Source organism: Anas platyrhynchos, chromosome 13, assembly GCF_047663525.1.
Source record: "Anas platyrhynchos isolate ZD024472 breed Pekin duck chromosome 13, IASCAAS_PekinDuck_T2T, whole genome shotgun sequence".
Taxonomy (NCBI): Eukaryota; Metazoa; Chordata; class Aves; order Anseriformes; family Anatidae; genus Anas; species Anas platyrhynchos.
In genome coordinates, this window is record NC_092599.1 from 10,557,258 (window position 1) to 10,574,592 (window position 17,335).

At 43.3% G+C, this 17,335-nt stretch overlaps 1 protein-coding gene and 1 long non-coding RNA gene across 2 annotated transcripts in view; one reads left to right on the forward strand and one right to left on the reverse strand.

Moving 5' to 3' along the window:
* Positions 1 to 361: 361 nt before the first annotated feature.
* Positions 362 to 14,328, reverse strand: CFAP100 (cilia and flagella associated protein 100). Its single transcript, XM_038185885.2, has 15 exons — positions 14,187 to 14,328; positions 13,710 to 13,796; positions 12,797 to 12,900; positions 11,540 to 11,732; positions 10,914 to 10,981; positions 10,104 to 10,267; positions 9,396 to 9,476; positions 7,707 to 7,882; positions 7,470 to 7,581; positions 5,871 to 5,922; positions 4,280 to 4,431; positions 3,476 to 3,611; positions 2,825 to 3,027; positions 1,695 to 1,788; positions 362 to 698 (listed from the first exon to the last, which is right to left on the reverse strand). Exons 1-15 carry the CDS (start codon positions 14,251 to 14,253, stop codon positions 585 to 587), a joined length of 1,803 nt encoding a protein of 600 aa, XP_038041813.1. The 5' UTR covers positions 14,254 to 14,328; the 3' UTR covers positions 362 to 584.
* The window catches only part of LOC119718218 (uncharacterized), a 34,368-nt gene continuing 18,322 nt past the window's right edge, over positions 1,290 to 17,335 (forward strand). The window contains exons 1-5 of the long non-coding RNA XR_011812394.1: positions 1,290 to 1,884; positions 2,058 to 2,293; positions 3,616 to 3,719; positions 5,091 to 5,183; positions 13,740 to 16,257. This is a non-coding gene — a long non-coding RNA (uncharacterized lncRNA). The remainder of the gene's footprint in view (positions 1,885 to 2,057; positions 2,294 to 3,615; positions 3,720 to 5,090; positions 5,184 to 13,739; positions 16,258 to 17,335) is intronic.

Sequence of the window (17,335 nt, forward strand, 5' to 3'; positions counted from 1 at the left end):
TAAGGGATAGCCTCTGTTTTTATAGTCATTCACCAGGTTTGTGACTTTAATAGATGTCTGGTAAGTGCCTGACTTAGTTCTACCATAACAAAAAAATCGTTATTGTGATAAATCTCACTAGTCAGCTTTTTAGGACCGTCACGTAAATTTTAAGCACCTTGATTATATCTCATCTATGAACTGCTGCCAAGTTAGCTGTAAACTGGCCACTACCTTTTTTTTTTTTTTTTTTTTTTTTTTTTTTACTTTTTCCTTTTTTTTTTTTTATGGAACACTGTTAACACTTTTTTGTTATTGATATCACAGAGTATCACAGCTTTATGCTTCAAGAACTGAATGAGAAAAACATTGTTGCCTGCAATGAAATGAGAGAAAATTTTATTTCCGTAAGCAAAAAATCGGGGGCTATAAAATATTTACCTGTCACTAGCTCTTTTCCCTGGGATCTTGTGGTATAAGATACGGAATTTCATTGAAGTTCATTCACTGAGTAAATGGCTTAGACTCTTAACAGACTAAATCTAGGAAAACCTTTTTTTCTAGAATGATTATCAGCCCTACGTGGTATAGCAAAGGCTGTGCTGTCAAGTGAAATAATAGAGTAGTTCTTCCTTCTCCTTATCCATTTGTTCTTGGCTGCGCTTCTTCTTTTCCTTCTTGGTGGGTGGGCTGGAGCGGAACATCAGCTTCTTGCCAGGCTGCAGAGAAAGCAGAGGCCGTGCACATCAGTGCTGTGCTGAGCAGCATCTATGAGCCCTGTGGCTCCTGATACAGCTGCTTCACACCATGGGGTTCTCCTGCTGCCTGGAGCCATGGCCCTTTGCTGGCTGCTTTCTAGGCAGGCTTGAATGTGTCTATTCAGCGTGTTTTTTCTCTTAAAGTGTAAGCATCAAGCACCTGAAGATGATTCATGTGCCAGTACTTCAGCTTCTACAAAGACTGTAGATGTTCCTGCAGCTGTTTTCTGATTAAAGCCTTATTAGTACTGCTACAAGGAGGTGGGAAGTTGGAATCTGAGGGGGCCTGCAGAACTCTGTTTTATATTGCGTGAAGGGGCAGGGACTCACGGTGCCTGTTCTTGATTGCCCATCCTGTTACCAGCTTGATGCATGGCAGAGCTGGGCTGCCCTCACGGTCACGTTGACCTGTGAAATGTGCTCGCTTGGTGTGCAGCAGGAGCCCTGGCCTGCGGTTCTGCACGTACCTCTGAGGAGGGAAGTCTTGGATTGTTGTGATGAGGACCATGTGCCAAAAGGTAGGGCTTGGTTATACACCTGAGCTGGTCTGGGGGCTTGCTGCTGCTGCAGGGTGTCCTGCTGCTGCCTCCTTTCTCCTTTGTTGATTTTCCTGCCTTTTTTTTTTTTTTTTTTTTTTTTAATATTGCCAGATTATCAAGTTGAAATGAGCTTAATGAGAAAATTGGCAAGCAATGGAGAGGACCACATGGTTAAGGCACAAGAATGGGAGGACAGTAGAAGGACACAGAACTGGAATAACTCTGCACAGCTGCCCTCTGGCAGTTGTTTAAATTATATGAATCCTGTAATCTGGCCTACACATGAGCATGGGTGTCATCCCCACACAGCTGTGGAGGCCTCCTTGCAACAGCTCTTCCCTTGAATGCTTGAGGGTACCCCCAACTTCTCTGAGGCAGGCTATGGAGACAAGATATTCCTATGGATTATTGCACTGACCTTTTTTATTACGGTTGCCTGTGCTCTTTCCAGGGCCCGTTGCAATCTTTCCTCCTGCAGCTTCTTCTGTTGCTTTAGCTTTTCCTCTCTGAACCTTTTGAAGGGAATGAAAAAAGGATTTAAACGTGCATGGCTACACAGAGACATGGCTACACAGAGTACCCTTTTGATATATGTGTCGTCTAACAGTGTAAGACCAATGGAGTGTGGGGGTTGAGTATAGATGATGTTGGATTTTAAATGATCTTTGAATGGTGTTTTTTGGCATGGGGGGTGTGGAGGCAGGGGTAGGGGTTGGTCAGATTCCTTCCTGGGTTCCTCTCTTCCATCCCCACTATGTGTGTATCTTGTTTCTTTTGTCAGTTACGAGTGCAAAATCATTCACAGAACATCAGGAAGAAGTATTGCACCCTTTCTACTACAAAGGTGAAGAAAAATACAGAGAAAGAAACTAAGCAGGAGCAGAATGTCGCTGTTCTGGCTTTAAATGCTCAAACTACTTTATCTTCTGATTAACCTGGTTCACCTTGGAACGGCCAGATCCAGTCAGCTCTCCATTTATTCCAGCTCTCTTTGCAGTTTGCAAGGGGAACTTTCAGGTGGGTAACTGAAGCAATAGCAATGTCTCAAAACCTGAATTTATTGTATTAACTGGCTATTATTTCCATTAAAAAGCACAAGTTAAATTTAGAGTTCTGTAGGAGAAACATTTAGAAACTGCTGTAGCTGCCAAAAATTCTTATGTACTTATACAGAGAATTAATTTTCTATCCAATTACTTTAACTGTTAATGCAAATTGTCTTCTTAAAATTACAGTTCTCATCAAATTTGCTCAGAAGACTTTTTTTTTTTTTTTAATCTTTTTCTAGATTTTACCTTTCAGTTCAGAACACAGGCACCTTCCAGGTCTTTTCTAACATAGCTGTGGCTGCTGTTTGCTGATGAAGAGTTGTCAGTACCATGAATTTGAAGCAACACAGGAGTAAAATGGGATCTATTGGTTATCTGGGCAGTCATATTTCTGTTAGTTACCAGGGTTGATTTGAAAAATTTAGTTCTTTCAGTAGTTTTGCATTTGACCCTCAATGTTTAAAAATAGAGGACCTGTTTCCAGAGAGTCTTGTTTTACCTTATCCTCCTTTCTTTTTCTTTGGCTTTCTCAATCTGTGCTATCTTTTCTGGTGGGACTCTCTCCAGGTTGTCCAATAAATTGTTGAGCCGTTTTTCTATCGCTGCCAGCATCTGCAGTGTCGTCAGGTTTGCCTCATTGTCTCCAATGCACTGGTTATAGACCTCCTGCACCTTTTTGTTCAAGCTTGTGAGCGTTTTGTCCTAGGGATAAGAAGAGATAAGGTGAGATGCACCAGTGAGCTTCTGCCCAGTAGAAACACTACATCCCTTCAAAAGAATAGAAAAGGAAACCAGTAGATTTAAATTTCCTCAACAAAACTCAGTTGTTTGCTTCTCAATTTGCTTTGCAGTGCCTGGGGTGGGAGGGCTGTATTGAGCCATTCTTTTGAGCCATGGCTCAGGCCAGGTTGCAGCAGCCTGGGTGCCTCTGTGGGTTTTCCTCCCCCCTCATGGCAGCTGCGTGGTGTGGGCACATTTGTCCCAGTTTGCTGCCTGCACTGTGCCCCAAACCTGCCCTTGCTGCAGCTCCACTGCTGAGAAAAGTGCTGATCCCAGCCCTCTGTCCCTGTTTACCCAGGATGATTATAGTCAGTGGAGAGAAACTGCTCATTGCCATGCTATCCCACCTTGCCTTGATCTCAAGGAGTACCTGGACATCAGTGTTGTGTTCTTCAGAAGAAAAGACTTGAACTCTGTGCTTCAGATCTGCTGCCCTCTCTTCTTCTTTGGCGATGGTGGATTTGAGGTTGACCACATCCTGCTTCAGCTGTCCTATCTCCTGCTCCCTAGGCCAGAAGAGAAGGGAGGTATTTTGAAAAAGGCATCTCAGAACCCCTTGGCTGCTGTTCTGCTTTCCAGCCCAGGACCATCCCTCCTGCTGCCGGCAGATGGAGGTAACACTACATGCCATTTCTGGACAGCTTGCACTGTAGCTCTGAGAGCAGAGAGCTTTGGGTTTTCTGGAATAACAGTTCATGTGTCGGTGTGGGGGATGGAGAAATAGCATAGCTAAATAACACTTGAGAATTTCTAATGAGTTGATGCAGGAAGTAGATTGTATTTAAAAACATTCACAAGGGGTTAAGGTGCACTGCAAATGGGAATAGGTGTGCCTACCTGCGGTAGAAATACTGTGCTGCAATTACACTCAGGTTCCCTGCTGGCTTCCTCTGGGAAGGGTTTGCATTGAGTCAAAACAGATGCTGGTCTGGATCGCTCCAGGTTCATTGTTACTTGCTTTGATCTTTTCTTATGAGAATTACATGATACTTCCTGGTGTGTGTACCCCACAGAATGCTAATTGCATCAGTTCCCCAGCCTGTGCCTTGAGGACTAGGCAGCCTGGTGGGAAGGTGCTAGTAAATGGGGGGGGGGGGGGGGGTCACTTGTGTTTGAAAGCCGGGGCACAGGGACCCCATTCCCATCACTCACAGAATCGCAGGATCACACTTACGTCCTTTGGTGTGTGGTGATGAAAGTGTTTTGGAGCTCATCCAAACTTTCTTCCATCTCCTGGGAATTCTGGATGAAGGACAAGTTCTCTTCCTCCATCTCCGTGAAAATAGACAGCAGTTGTTGGGGATCAGTAAAATATAGCTCAGGCTCCTGGAGAGGAAAGCACATGTGATGAGTTTTTGCCCTCTGCTTGTTCTAGTTCTGCTGCTTTGATTTGAGACTGGAAGAAGGTGCCCTAAAGCTCCCTTGTGTTTTTTGTTGTTGTTGCTTGTTTGTTTTATCAACTGTGTTGGAAAAAAAAAAAAAAAAAAAACTTGAAAAGATTTGAAAAAAGTATTATTTTTCTGGAAAAACTTTGCCTAAACAATATGCTGTTTGTAACTAGTTCAATCCCAGAGAGAGAGAAGTTTCCTAAAACTTTGGAACATAAAAGTAGTTTAATATCCAAATAAAATGATTTTGTGACTCCTCTCTCTCTGTTCCAGACGAAACTGCACAATGAGGAAAGAGGGAAATGCCCACCAGTGCCTTTGCCTACTGGAGTTATTTGTGGCTCCCCCCAGCAGGACAGCCAAGCATGATCCCCAGACATGACTATATTCCCCTAAAGAAAAAAATGTGTTTGCTTAGGGGAAACTACCAAGTAGACCCTGCCCTAGGTTAAAGAAGTTTTGTCGCTCAGCAGAGTGGCTCTCTGGTTTCTTATGGCAGTGTGGGCTGGAGGGGCTGTGGCTACAGAAAGCTGAGTGCTCTGCACCCAACTCTGGGCATTGATTTTTGACTCCTGAAACCTTCTGTCTCTTCTCTAGGACCAGGCCTGTCTCTGAAGCCTTGCCTTGTTATGGAGAAGGTTTGTGATTTGTGATCTGCGGCCAATGTGATGAACTCAAGAAAAGAGGGAGGTAAGGCTTACTTGAAGAGAGAGGCAAGACTTACACAAAGTCTGTGTGCCTTACTGCACTGGCTGATTTGGGGTGGTGATGCTGTTAGCTTTGCCTTAATTTCATTCAACTGATGTAAAACAGTGGAAGCTCTTACTTCAGTTTTTGCACAGATGGTAGAAAACAGGCACGAACTGAAATAAAGCAAGTGAAGAGCTTATTCAGCCCCAGCTGTCAAACTGTTCTTGCATGTAAAGAGGTACCTGGCTGTCCACATACAAATGTCTCCTACTTTCCTGCCAGGTGTTTAGCTTGACACTACCTCAGTAGCTGCACCAAGTTGAATTTTGGGAAGTAAAAAGTGATGCAAACATCTGAGTGAGAAAACTTCAGTTTTGGACATAAAACGGTAACGTTGCTAATCTCAAAACCTCCTGTTGTGACATGTCATATCATCTTGTTGTGGGTTGGCAAGCTTTGAAGTGATGGTGGGTTTTTGGAAAGCAGCGGAGGAAAGTTATATGAAGATACTTATAATGAAGGTTTCTAAAAACATGAATGTTTATGAATATATAAACATACATCTACAATTAGTGGCCACAATAACACCTCAACCCCATAATGAATGGTTAGAAGGTGAGAGAAATTAATAACATCAATAAATGACACAGAACAAAGTGTAAATGTTTCAGTATAAAGACTTCTGACCTCATCTTCTTCATCTGAGCAGGGTTTGCTCTCTTGCTCCTCCCGTGAACTTCTGAAAAAGTATTTTGTGTATCAGGCTCTTAGAGAAATGACAGCTCAAAGGAGACCTTGTTAGTATAGCATGAACATAGTTGCCACATGTTGGCAACTAGCCAACATTGACACCTCAAACAACTTCTAGTTTCAGCTGCAGGTAGCTGACAGCTTCCCTTTCTGTTGTGTGTTGGCTGTTTGCTCCTGAATAGTCCTTTGAATGTTTGCAGGTTTGCCCCCCATTTGTCTGTGGGCTGCCTGGGCATCAGTAGGAGCTAGAGGCCACACCAAGATGCACTGTAGGAGCTGCGTCTGTCCTCAGGCAAGATGTTTTTTGAGCTGCTCCAGGCTCTGCTGGCCAGCGGGGTGAGAACTCAACAGAGGAGCCTGACCTGAGGGTGTTGATCCAAATGCCTTTAAATGTGGTGGGAAGCTGGGCTCTTGGGTAATGAGAAGGCTGAGGCAAAAGACTTGTTAAAAAGACACAGCAGCACAGTAAATGTAGAGAAAGCTTTGTGTGGAGTGTGCTACTGCTCCCGAACAACATGCTGTGGCCACCACAGGAGTCTGCAGTTTTTACTTGCCCTTGGAGAAGGCTGTTAAGTGCTTCTTCTGCACAGCCATCTGCCATTTACCAGCAATAAAGTCTCTTTTTTCCCTGCTCAGTCCCAGGGATGAGCCTGAGCTGCAAAAGCAAGGCAAGAGGAGCCTCTCTGGCACTGGCAGCAGTCTGCTCATTGCCTTCATTCGCACCTATTGCCCCAGGGCTATGGGAGGGGTGAAAAACCTCAGTTTGCATCGTTTTCGTGCCAGACCCACTTGTGTATGTATTGTTTCTGCCACATGGCAGCAGCCCAGTAATTGCAGTGGCAACACAAGGGGTGGCACAAAGCAGCCCCGCTTGGGAGGGCCTGGCACCTGCAGTGCTCTGAGGGGAGGCCGAGGAGCTGGCCCTGCAGGTAGAGACTTGGCTTAAACTCTACTGCTAACCAGGTGTTTTTTGGCCTCAGGAGGCTATAGAATCACCACAAGCCCATGCTTTGCATTTCCAGGCAACTGTTCAATATGCCTTCCAAAAACAAAAAAAAAAAGTGGGCCCTTCTTGTCTCTTACTCTCACCTGCTCTCCACTGCTCAGTCTGGGCTTGCCCATGTTATGGAAGCCTCTTACTGCCTGAAGCCTCTTACTGAAAGCAGGTGGTCAATGCAATGTGGACCTCATTGATGGGATTGATGTGACCAACAGTGGGAACCAGTAACCCAGCCACAAACAGGCCACAGAGAAGCTTTGCTCCAACCCAAGGTCTATAATTCCTCCTGGGGTCACCTTAGGGCCCAAACTCTGTGCAGGCTCTTATCAGAGGATTTGGGGATGGAGCTTTTTTGGGGTAGGGGTACAAGTATTGACTTGCACATCTTTGGAACGTCTGATATGTTGATTTGTTCCAATAAGACCCAGACCTATGCATGCTGAGAGCGAAGGTGAGGAGTAGGTTTTATCTTCCTGATTCTCAGTTGAGTGTTCTCCATATTACTTGACTGTTGTTTTTTGTTGTCTCGTACTTACTTTTTTGTCGAGAAAGGCTTCAGGAGGCTTTTGAGTTGTGGCCTGATCTCACACAACAGCTTTAAATTCAAACTTTCTGCAGACAGCAGAGAACTTGATGCATCTGTATAACCTGTAGTGTACAGACAGGCAGCATTAACCCAGCTGTCAGGCCTGGGCCTGAACACCAGAAGAGGTGTACGTTTAGAGCATGGAGCTGGCCTGGTGAGGAGTGGGGAGCTCTTCCATGGCACTTACCCTCTTCTTCAGCGGTGAGAGGAGAGGCACTTTCTTGGTTAGCTTTGGAGGCTGTATTCGACTGCTTTGTGTGCTTTTTTACATGTTCCTCCTGCCACTCTTTTGGAGATAGCTGATAGAGGAAGTCCTTGTAGATCTTGTACTCTTGCAGAGTATTCTCAAATCTGGATATTTCACTAGGGTGAGAGAAGTGGGCAAAGTGTGTTAGCAAGAAGGAAAGCCCCTGTTTGAGCAGGTTCTTTCTAACTCTTGACAGACAGCTCCACTCAGAAAAGGGACAAGAAGGCACATGTCCTTGTGAACACACACAGACAAATGTGAACCTGCCCTGCAGTTCCTCATCTGAAATCCCTCTGGTCACATCTCTGTGGGCAGACCTCTTCTGTGGCACTGGGCTTACTAATATAGGAACAATACTAGGAAAGTTTGTCTGGGTGACTGGCATCTGGCCAGCCTGAAAAACTGGCAGACAAGTTCAGGTGTAATTGCACATGTCCAGAGAGAGTTACTTGATTGCAAAGCAGCAGTATTTTACCCACATCTCCAGCAGAGTCTTGAAATCTGAGCAGCAGGCCTTGGAGCTTAATTTTTACATCTGTCAACCCTGTAAGGCCTGTGCAGCTAGAAGGGAGCGAACAGAGATCTCCCTTGCCCATGTGTCTCTGATAGGAGTGGTGACCAGCTGCCATCTGCAGCTTGGCCAGTGTCAAAATACACTGATGGATGTCAAAATACACTGATGGTGTCAATTGAGATGAAGAGGCAGAGATGTGCATTTAGAAGAAAATAAATGCTTCCATTTTGCTGTCTCGTCCAACCCAAACTTCAGCCCCTGCACCTTGGGAAGCCAGCAGAGAGCACCCACGCTCTGCAGGTATCTCCAGGGGTTTAATGTGGCCTGTGTCACCTTTGGTGTGGAAGATATAAGTGGTGAGATTAAAGGACTTGACCTGGCTCTGAGCTCAGTGTGAGCAAACACCAAGAAGGGATATTAAAATAAAGCAGTCAAGTTACCTTCATTAAATATCTGTTTTACTTCAGGAGGGCTCGAAAGATGCATGTGATGAGGTATTGTGCCTTGGCTGGCAGGTGATAACTTGTTCAGCTCTTTTACTTTCCCCCAAGTATCTGTCACCTCAGGAAAGAAATACCTGCTCCCTGCACGCTGCCCATAGGAGGGAGCATGGCAGCATTTAACAAAATGAGTAATTAATGTATTACCAAGTGCTCCTGCTGCCTCTTAAAAAAAACTCAGTCTTTCAGTCAGTGAATCAACCCCCAAGCCACATTTTATAGCTTTGATGCCAAATAATAGAATTTTTACTTGAAAAATTAATACAAATCTTGCCAGCTCCGCTTGTCATGGGAATTATCATTTTTAAAGACACTATTAAAATGCCTTGCTGTAGTTTTTATTTGTTTTTAATCTGAGACTAGGCATTTCATTTTGGTTTCAGATTAGTTCTTTTTTAAAATACTGTTAAACTTGTTAAACTGTTAAATTGTTTTAGAGAACAAAATCAGTATCTGGAAAACAAAAGCTCTAATGTTTTGTCTAGAAATCACTGAAATGTTTTGACTTTTGAAATAGTACTGTTTTCTGAACTTCCCTCCCCTCCCCAAGGACTGTAAGGGTATAGTGCTGTAGGGGCTGTTAAAGGTTGAGCAAGAATAATGTGCTGCTCTTACCTTTGGAGACTATTTATTTGGGAATTGATCATCTGGATCTCTGTTATTTTCTTTGTCTTTGCTGCAGATTCTTTTTCAGCGCTAGAATGCATCAACATAAGCCATGAAACAATTTAGCGATAAGCAGGTAGTGAGCTGTGATGCATATAAAATAGATCAAAGATGGGGAGGAATCCTATAAATATATATATTTTTAACGGTACAGATGTACCACAGGTGACACTTGGCTCCTGCCTGAAGGTCCCACTTGCCTTGGTAAAGGGCTTGTGGGGTCTTCTTTCTGTTCAAGGGGTCCCTAACTGGGCTGCTGCTGAGCATCACTTGCTGCTCTGCTTTTATGATACCTGTAATGGACCAAAGTGCCCAACTTGCTTCTTATAGGGAACTGTTCCTGCTGTGAAGGGTTGGGAAGAAGAATTTGCCTGTCATAAGGGTGTTGTGAGAACAGAAGTGGTGGAGACAATGTTAAGTTCTTCACCGCAGCCAAATTGAGGGTTTTTGCAATAAGATGATTCCCCTACTATTGATTCCTTCATCTGTTTCATTGAATGTGTGGGGAGAAAATGCTACTGGGACTGTAACTCTGGGAAAACCCAGACACACAGAATTTGAGGTTGGATGCTAGTCCAAACCCTCAGGGGAGGTCAAGCAAAAAACTTGCTGTCCTATGCAAAAGAGTATATGTGTGGTTCCCTCAACGTCCTTTACATTTTCAGGGCGTGAACAGAATTTCTGTGGTTCTCCTTCAGGAACTCATCAAACGTGGCAATATCCTTCTCCAGGCGGTGTTCAGCCTTTTCCAGCTTTTTTTCCTCTTTCTCTGTTATGTTCTCCAACCTTTGAATCTCCTCTCTCTTCACTGCCATGGCATACTGAAATGAACCCATAAAGGCAAATCAGTTTGTTGGTGTTAATTGTGTGGTGTTTTGGCTTCGTTCTTGGTTCCCTTTTTGCCTTCTAGTTGTTGGCAGAGAGGGTAAGGATTTCAAACCAAGATATGTCTTAGTGCAAACTCGGTACACAGAGGCCAGAAGATGTTTCAGAAATAACACAATAAATAAGTGGTGAAACTGAAGGCAGAATCAAAAAGTCCCAGCACTGAATTAACTCCTAGCTGATAAAGATTGATTCAGTGGTGTTTTAGTAAAACAATAAGGGTGAATAATGGGGATATTCCAGCACGGCTCCCATATTTTGGTTTCATAAAGGCTCCCAGCTATAAACTACATATGGTACAGCAAAAGCCAAAAGGTCAGTGTATCTGCACATCTTGTAAATGAAGGGGAAATCGTTGGATGGCTGCCACTGGGTGGTGTGAGCGACCTATGTTCACTTCTTAGTTGTGGATTGCTGGCCTATGTATAGATTAAGAGTTTCTAACACAGGGTTTGGACAATCAGTTCATGAGGTCTCATGTATGCTCTATTAGTGTAACCTCTATGCAATGGGAGGAAAAAGCAACACAGGGAAGAATAATTAAGTGGTCAGAGAACAACATCCTTAAATAAAGCCAAGTACCTCAAGTAAAAATATTTCTCTTCTGTCATTTATGTAGTTGCGGAAGGTCTCCTTTTCTAGTGGGTAATCTGAAACAAAGACAAAAAGTTCATCAGACTTGGGGGGGAAATATGGTCATGCAAAGAACAGTGAATACGGTGGCTGCTGTGAGCATGGATGTGGTTGGCACTGAAGGCAGCAATACCAATTATTTTATTACCATTTTGACATCAGTTAGGCTCAGTTGGCAAAGCTATTCCCCACGTTAGAGGCAGGAATTTAGGGTCATGTCTACTAAGCTAACCTAAATGTGGATTTTAGTGGAAGTGTCTCCATGACACAAGGTCCACCAAACTCTCAGCTGATTTCTGTGCTGCTTCCCAGGACTCCCAGCTACTGTTGTGGCCACAGGGGATGGCAGAACCCCAGCTACTGTGGTGGTGACACCTGCTGCATATGTAAATGCATGAGACGGAGACAGCCTAGCCACACAAGGGCTAGAAAGATGCAGCAGATAACTACTGTGTCTGCAAGAGCTCACTAAAGTCAGCTAGAGCAAACTGCTAGTCCCATCCTCTGGGTGACTTTTGATGTAGTCTGTTATCCAGCTGAGCAGCACTGCTACAAAGACGGTAACTGTTCCCTACCTTTTTTAATGGCTATCTTCCACGAAAGACACTCCTGAAGAGCTTTCAGTTTCTCTTCATCTGTTGCCTGTTTGCTGTTTTCTTCTTCCTCCTCCTTTTGCAGAGCTTTCCGGAACCCTTTTTGCTTTGCTTTTACTTTAGTGGAGTATGTCATTTTCTCATGGATTTTCATGGTCTTCATCTTTTCACGTTCCTACGAGGAGGAGGCAGTTATGCGGACAGCTTGATAATGTGTTTTGTCTGCTGTGGTTTTTAATGACATCAGTGGTTATTCACAGTCTAGAAATTAGCAGCAACTGATACCCTGCTGATGCCTGTTTGCCTGGTTTATCTGACTGATCTCAGTGATACCCCCTCTTGGTTCAACCAAAACACTTATTTTCTTAGTATCTGTTCTCATTAGTTTGTTGATTTTGCGTTCTGCATCCAGCCACTAGCTGTGACAGTTTGTACCCACTCAGTGTCCTCATTTTTCCTTCCTGGTTTATTCCTGGGACAGAATGGAAATTATCAGAGGTTCATCCTTCCCCTAGTCAAAGGGAACAGGACAGCCCACGGTCAGTACAACCTCAGCCAGCCTTCACACAGGCATGTAAACCCTCAGGTTTGAATTGAGGATGTCTCTTCAAACCCTCTTTAAAGCTGTGGTCTGTAATTCATTGCTCCCTGCTCAGTGTGGGCCTGGGTTAGGCTGAGGACATCAGGCAGCAGACATCCTTAGTGCACTTCCTACTAGGCCTTTCCCCATATTTACATTGTGACATTGAACCTAAGCTGAACACAGACTATCAGTCATCAGTTGGTGAGGTGAGGAGGCTTGCCTAAGCTTGTTTGGAGCCTTCCCTTTGTGATTTAGAAACAAAACCCTCTTGCTTCCACACTACTGCCTGGCTTCTGCAATCATCTGAATTCTCAGGCCTCTCAGGGGCACCATAAGCTCTCCATGCTTCCTACTCCACTTGGATCACATACCCTAGGGAAAATCCACAGTGGAAATAAGGAAGAAAGATGTTCCACGGACCCAGCTCTCCAGGCTAGTGCACTAGTGACCAGCAAGCCTATGCTCGCCTTTGCTCTTGGTAAGCGTAATCTTTCATCATGGACCTCAGTGGACTTGTAGCTGATCTGGGGGACTCTCAGCCGAATATGGCAGGTGTTGTTTCTCTCATGCAGTAAACTTTGGTCTCATTTTGTATTAGTTGGTTGCCTCCCCTAGTGAGCCCCTTCTATATGCACAGGTGTAAAATGTGTACATACCTCCTTAGCCTTTTTTCTTTCCTTGTCCCTTATTAAGAAAACATCAAGATCTGGAGGAATTGTAAAAGGATTTTTCATTGGGTTTTCACCTTCTTCTGGGAATTCTGCAAGAAATAGACAAAGATGTAGAAAGTGCAAGGCAGAACGTCAGGACCTAGTGCAAAGGGACATTGCTGTGCTGGACCGCAGCAGCACATCTCCTGACAATGTATGCCTCTGGCTGGTGACAGCTGACTGCCTACTTTAACATTTAACATTAGCATTTAACAATCCCACTCCAAGATTAGAAGCCCCAATATAACAAGTGTCAATTGTTTGGACCTTCTCCAGCTCTCTTGTAACTGGTAGGTACCTAGTCCTCTCAGGAGAGGTAATTGGAAAAGTATTATACATAGGTCATACCTGTTAATATAAATATAAGCTTTTAGTTAATTGTCAAAGCCTCAAAAGAACTGGTTTATCTGTAAATCAGGAAAGCTTTAGCCAGGCCCAAGTCTGAAGAGCAGAATGCTTTTTGCCCCTGTGCAGGAAGACTCTGGTTCACGATTTAATACTGTGATATAAAGTCAGACTGGGTAAATGCTCAAGGTAAAATCAGTGTCTGAGAGACGAAGAAAAACTCAGGAAGGACTTCAGATCTTGGCTCTACTAGGAGATCTATCAGAGACCAGGCTAATTCCTGTGCCCTTCTCTGAGGAGCTGTTGATGGCAGAGCAAGAGCTGTGTTCCCTTACAGTCCATCTTCCCATTTCCAAACCTCATTTATTGAAGTATTTGTTCATTGTTTTCCTCAGGCAGAACTTTTCCTGAAGCTTTTGGGAGTTAGTCTAACCTGATCATGAGCAGAAGAGTATGAACACAGACCTCTCCTTTGACCTAACCACAAAAAGCTGCCAGAGCATCATGACCTTACCTGACAGCCCAAGGTGTGTTTCCATTGCAGGTTTGGAAGAGAGACTTTCAGAGATTGACTCTTCATGTGGAGATGGCATCGTTGACCCTGGCCCAAAGAAAATCATAAACAAATCAATCAATTGGGACCTGCCAGCAAGTGATGCAGTGACGGCCTAGGGGCTTTCTGGATCTTAACCACTGAGCTTTTTGCATCTGGGGGAATTAAAAAAAAGCTTCAGCAAACTGGAAAATGTTTGTGTTCTGACACCAAACAGGAGATGCTGATCCTTGGCTGATGTGAAGGCTGTGTAAAACAAGAGTCCTCCTTACATACGCAATGATGGGAAAGCAAAGACAAAACAATTTGGAGGCAATAAGCAGCTCAAGTCCCTTGCCTTTTCTTGTTCCATTCACAGCTCCAGTTCTGATCTAAACCCATGCTTTCATCTGCCCATGCTGGTTCACAAGCAACATTTTTACTCCCTAAAGCTCTTACCAGAAATTGCTCCAGTACTGTGGGTTTCTTGTGATAAGGCTGAATGACTGCTGGACAACACAGACATGCTGTAGGGAACTGATTCGTGTTTAATTGTAGGCTGGCAAACTGTTGAAGGTTAGCGTTTTGTTTCTCTGAATCCAATCTCTTTTGTAGTCTTTGCTGTAGGTCCTAGGGGAAAAGACATAATTGTAATGATCTCACTCACAAAGAACAGATAGATCATTGTTACAGTTACCCTGTAATCAACAAAGGCAGCAAGCTGGGTCCAGGGAGGTATTAGTTCAATTGATGTAATTCTGCTGCTGGGACCATTCCTGATCCACACTGGTATAAGACACAGCAGAAAATATCCTCTTCCGCTTGCACTAGTTTTAAGGCTATTTTAAAGCATCATTATTTGCTCTGAACAGCCTCCAGTTTTCATGTATTTTGAGCTAAACTCATCTGGCCTAATTTCCACGTACGTCCTTGGTGCTTTGTGTTTTCTACTGGCTGTGTTTCTGCAGCTGCCCAATTAGTATCTTATTCTTCAGAGGTGTCAAACTTTCAGCATTGATGAGAGACAGAGACTGAGGTAGAATTTAAGCTGTTTGAATGTGCCCCAAATGTTTTCTCTCTGCTTTTCAGATCCTGAAGTACCTTTTCCAAAAGCATCCTTGACTGTTCACTTAGATTTCATGTCTCTCTGAACCTGGGTGTAACTTCATCGGATTTTTTTCTCTAAGGGTCCCCCATCTGTGTCCTGCCACAACATAAACCTTGCTGATGTTGTGAGTTTTAGAGGAAAAACCCATCAGGCCAGGTGTAGGAAGGCAATGTTCAGATGAATACACTTTGTGAAATACACAGAGCAGTTCTAGCAAACATTCAGCCCTCTCAGTGCACACCTTGGCTTCTGTAATTCCCAAACCTTCTCATCAAAATCTTTTTGTTCAAGTGGTTGATTCCAACTTCTGCTACAGGGAATGGGACTGAAAAGCGAGACTAGACAGAAGATACTGATATATTGCAAATAATTTGTCAGAGAAGCTCCCTGAGATAAAAAGTGCTTTGTAATACACTTAACAAAGTATACAAAACCCTGTTGCTAAGATTAACTTATAAATATTCATTTTTTGAAGTATTTTTGTTTTGAGGATATTGGTTTTGGTGTTTTTTTGTTTTTTTTTGTTTTTTTTTTTTTTTAATAGATTGTTTGCACAGCACTTTAGAAATAATGCCAAAAGCTACAGAAGCGCAAGTTGTGCTAATTATAATTATTAAGCTCTATAATGCTAATGAAAAATACTTTGTTGCTAGAATCATTTGGCATATATTTCACTGTTTCTGACACTTTTATGTTTCAGTAGTTACACATCAATGTCCAGTAGTATGTGAATCAGAAGATAAGGCATTCATGGCTTTAATCTACTGAAACGTTTATTCAGTGATTTTCCAAGCACCAATCTGCTGTGTAAAAAAAAAAAAAAAAAAAAAAAAAAAAAACAAAGCCAAAGTAAACATGCAAACAATTCTAAAAATAATACAATAAAATCCATCCACTACGTTCCCAGAGTGTGTGATAAGCATATGTGCTATATACTCAAATAATTTAAATGATAACATCACTCACAGAAAAGGCTCGTGCTCACTGGGAAATTGCTTCAAGTTCTGAGCTGTGGGGCAGCTATTGCAGGGACAGATGTGTCCCATTTCCCAGCTGGCACGCAGAGGAGGAGGCCGTTAGTGCGTGTGATTTCCCACTGAAACACCCCAGTACCTTTGCTTGTCTGAGCACAGTTATATCCGATGCTGACAAGCAGAGAAAATGCTGCAGTTGCCCTCACCCCTTTATTTTTATGGCTTCTCACCCAAAGGAGACCTCTCCACGGATGGCTGTGGATGCGGTGCAGCAGACGCAGTGCAGCTCGGCTCAGCTCCGGCTGTTGTCCTTCTGTTTGTGCTACCATGGGAACCCCTGCGCCTGCTGTCAGGTGGCACCCAGCCCATGCACGGAAGGGATGCCTTGGCCTGGGTTCCCTGCAGCAGGGACAAGCGTCCCTGCCCTGATGGCACAGGGCTGAGCCAGGTGGGTCTTCCCAGGAGGCTTCCCGACACAGGTGATGCTATGTGTCTGCCAAGCAGGCAGCTCCCTTAAGTACAAACCAGCCATCTGGATGGTAAAGAGAGAAAACTTCTCAGGTGTAAAAGGCTCCCCCCTTGCTGGGTTTCTTTATTTTGATCCACCTGGCCTGAAATCAGGCATTTAACCTTGTCTCAACAAGCAAAGCAGTGGGCTGAGGAGATGGGAGTTGGAGCCCTGGACTGTGGAAGTGACTGTAATTTTTAGTCACCATGTGACTTTGAACCATTTTTTTTTCTCTGCTTTGGTCTTTCTGTTCACAAGGTGTGAACAGTCTCAGTTCAGGGCTGACGTGGTGTGGGTGAATGAACTGACATTTACTGGATTCTCCCCAAGTCAATAATGCTATAGAAACCCAAATAATCATTCCATAAAGTCACATAATTTGAAAGATGATTTGATACTTTATCAGTTGAAAAAAGTAATATATTTTAAGAAGGAAAAGATCTTTAAATACCATATTTGCTTTTTCCTTTTTCTGAAAAGACTGAGTCTATTCCAAATGGACCATGTTCTTCTCTAGACTCTTTAGATTTTCTATTAATATAATTTCAGCTTTCGGAAATAGCAGTTTCCTTCATTTACAGATAGGTTTCCAAACAGCTTTCTCCCTCTGAATAAGTCATGCAATAAATAGCATGATTTTCTGTAAGTGCAAACTCTCATTTGATTGTTATTGTTCTTTTCCATGATTGCTGATTATCGAAAGATTGGATTCAGGCAACAGAAGGAAAATGCTTATAAAGAAAGAAATTTCTCTTTATTCTGCACATGATTACTTTGATTTTTAGCAGTGATGCAGAAAAGTGCTATCTTTGGTATATTTGGGGAAAATTTCCAAATGTACTTGGGAGTATGTATCAAAAATGAGACTGTAAAGTAATTTCCATTACCAAAAAAATAATTCAGGAATGAGATGTATTTAAGACGCACTTTTCTGATCCAATGGCCTTTGTTCAGAAATACCAGTTTATTACAGAACTTCAAATTTGCAGTAGTAGTAACAGCAGTAGCCATCACAGAA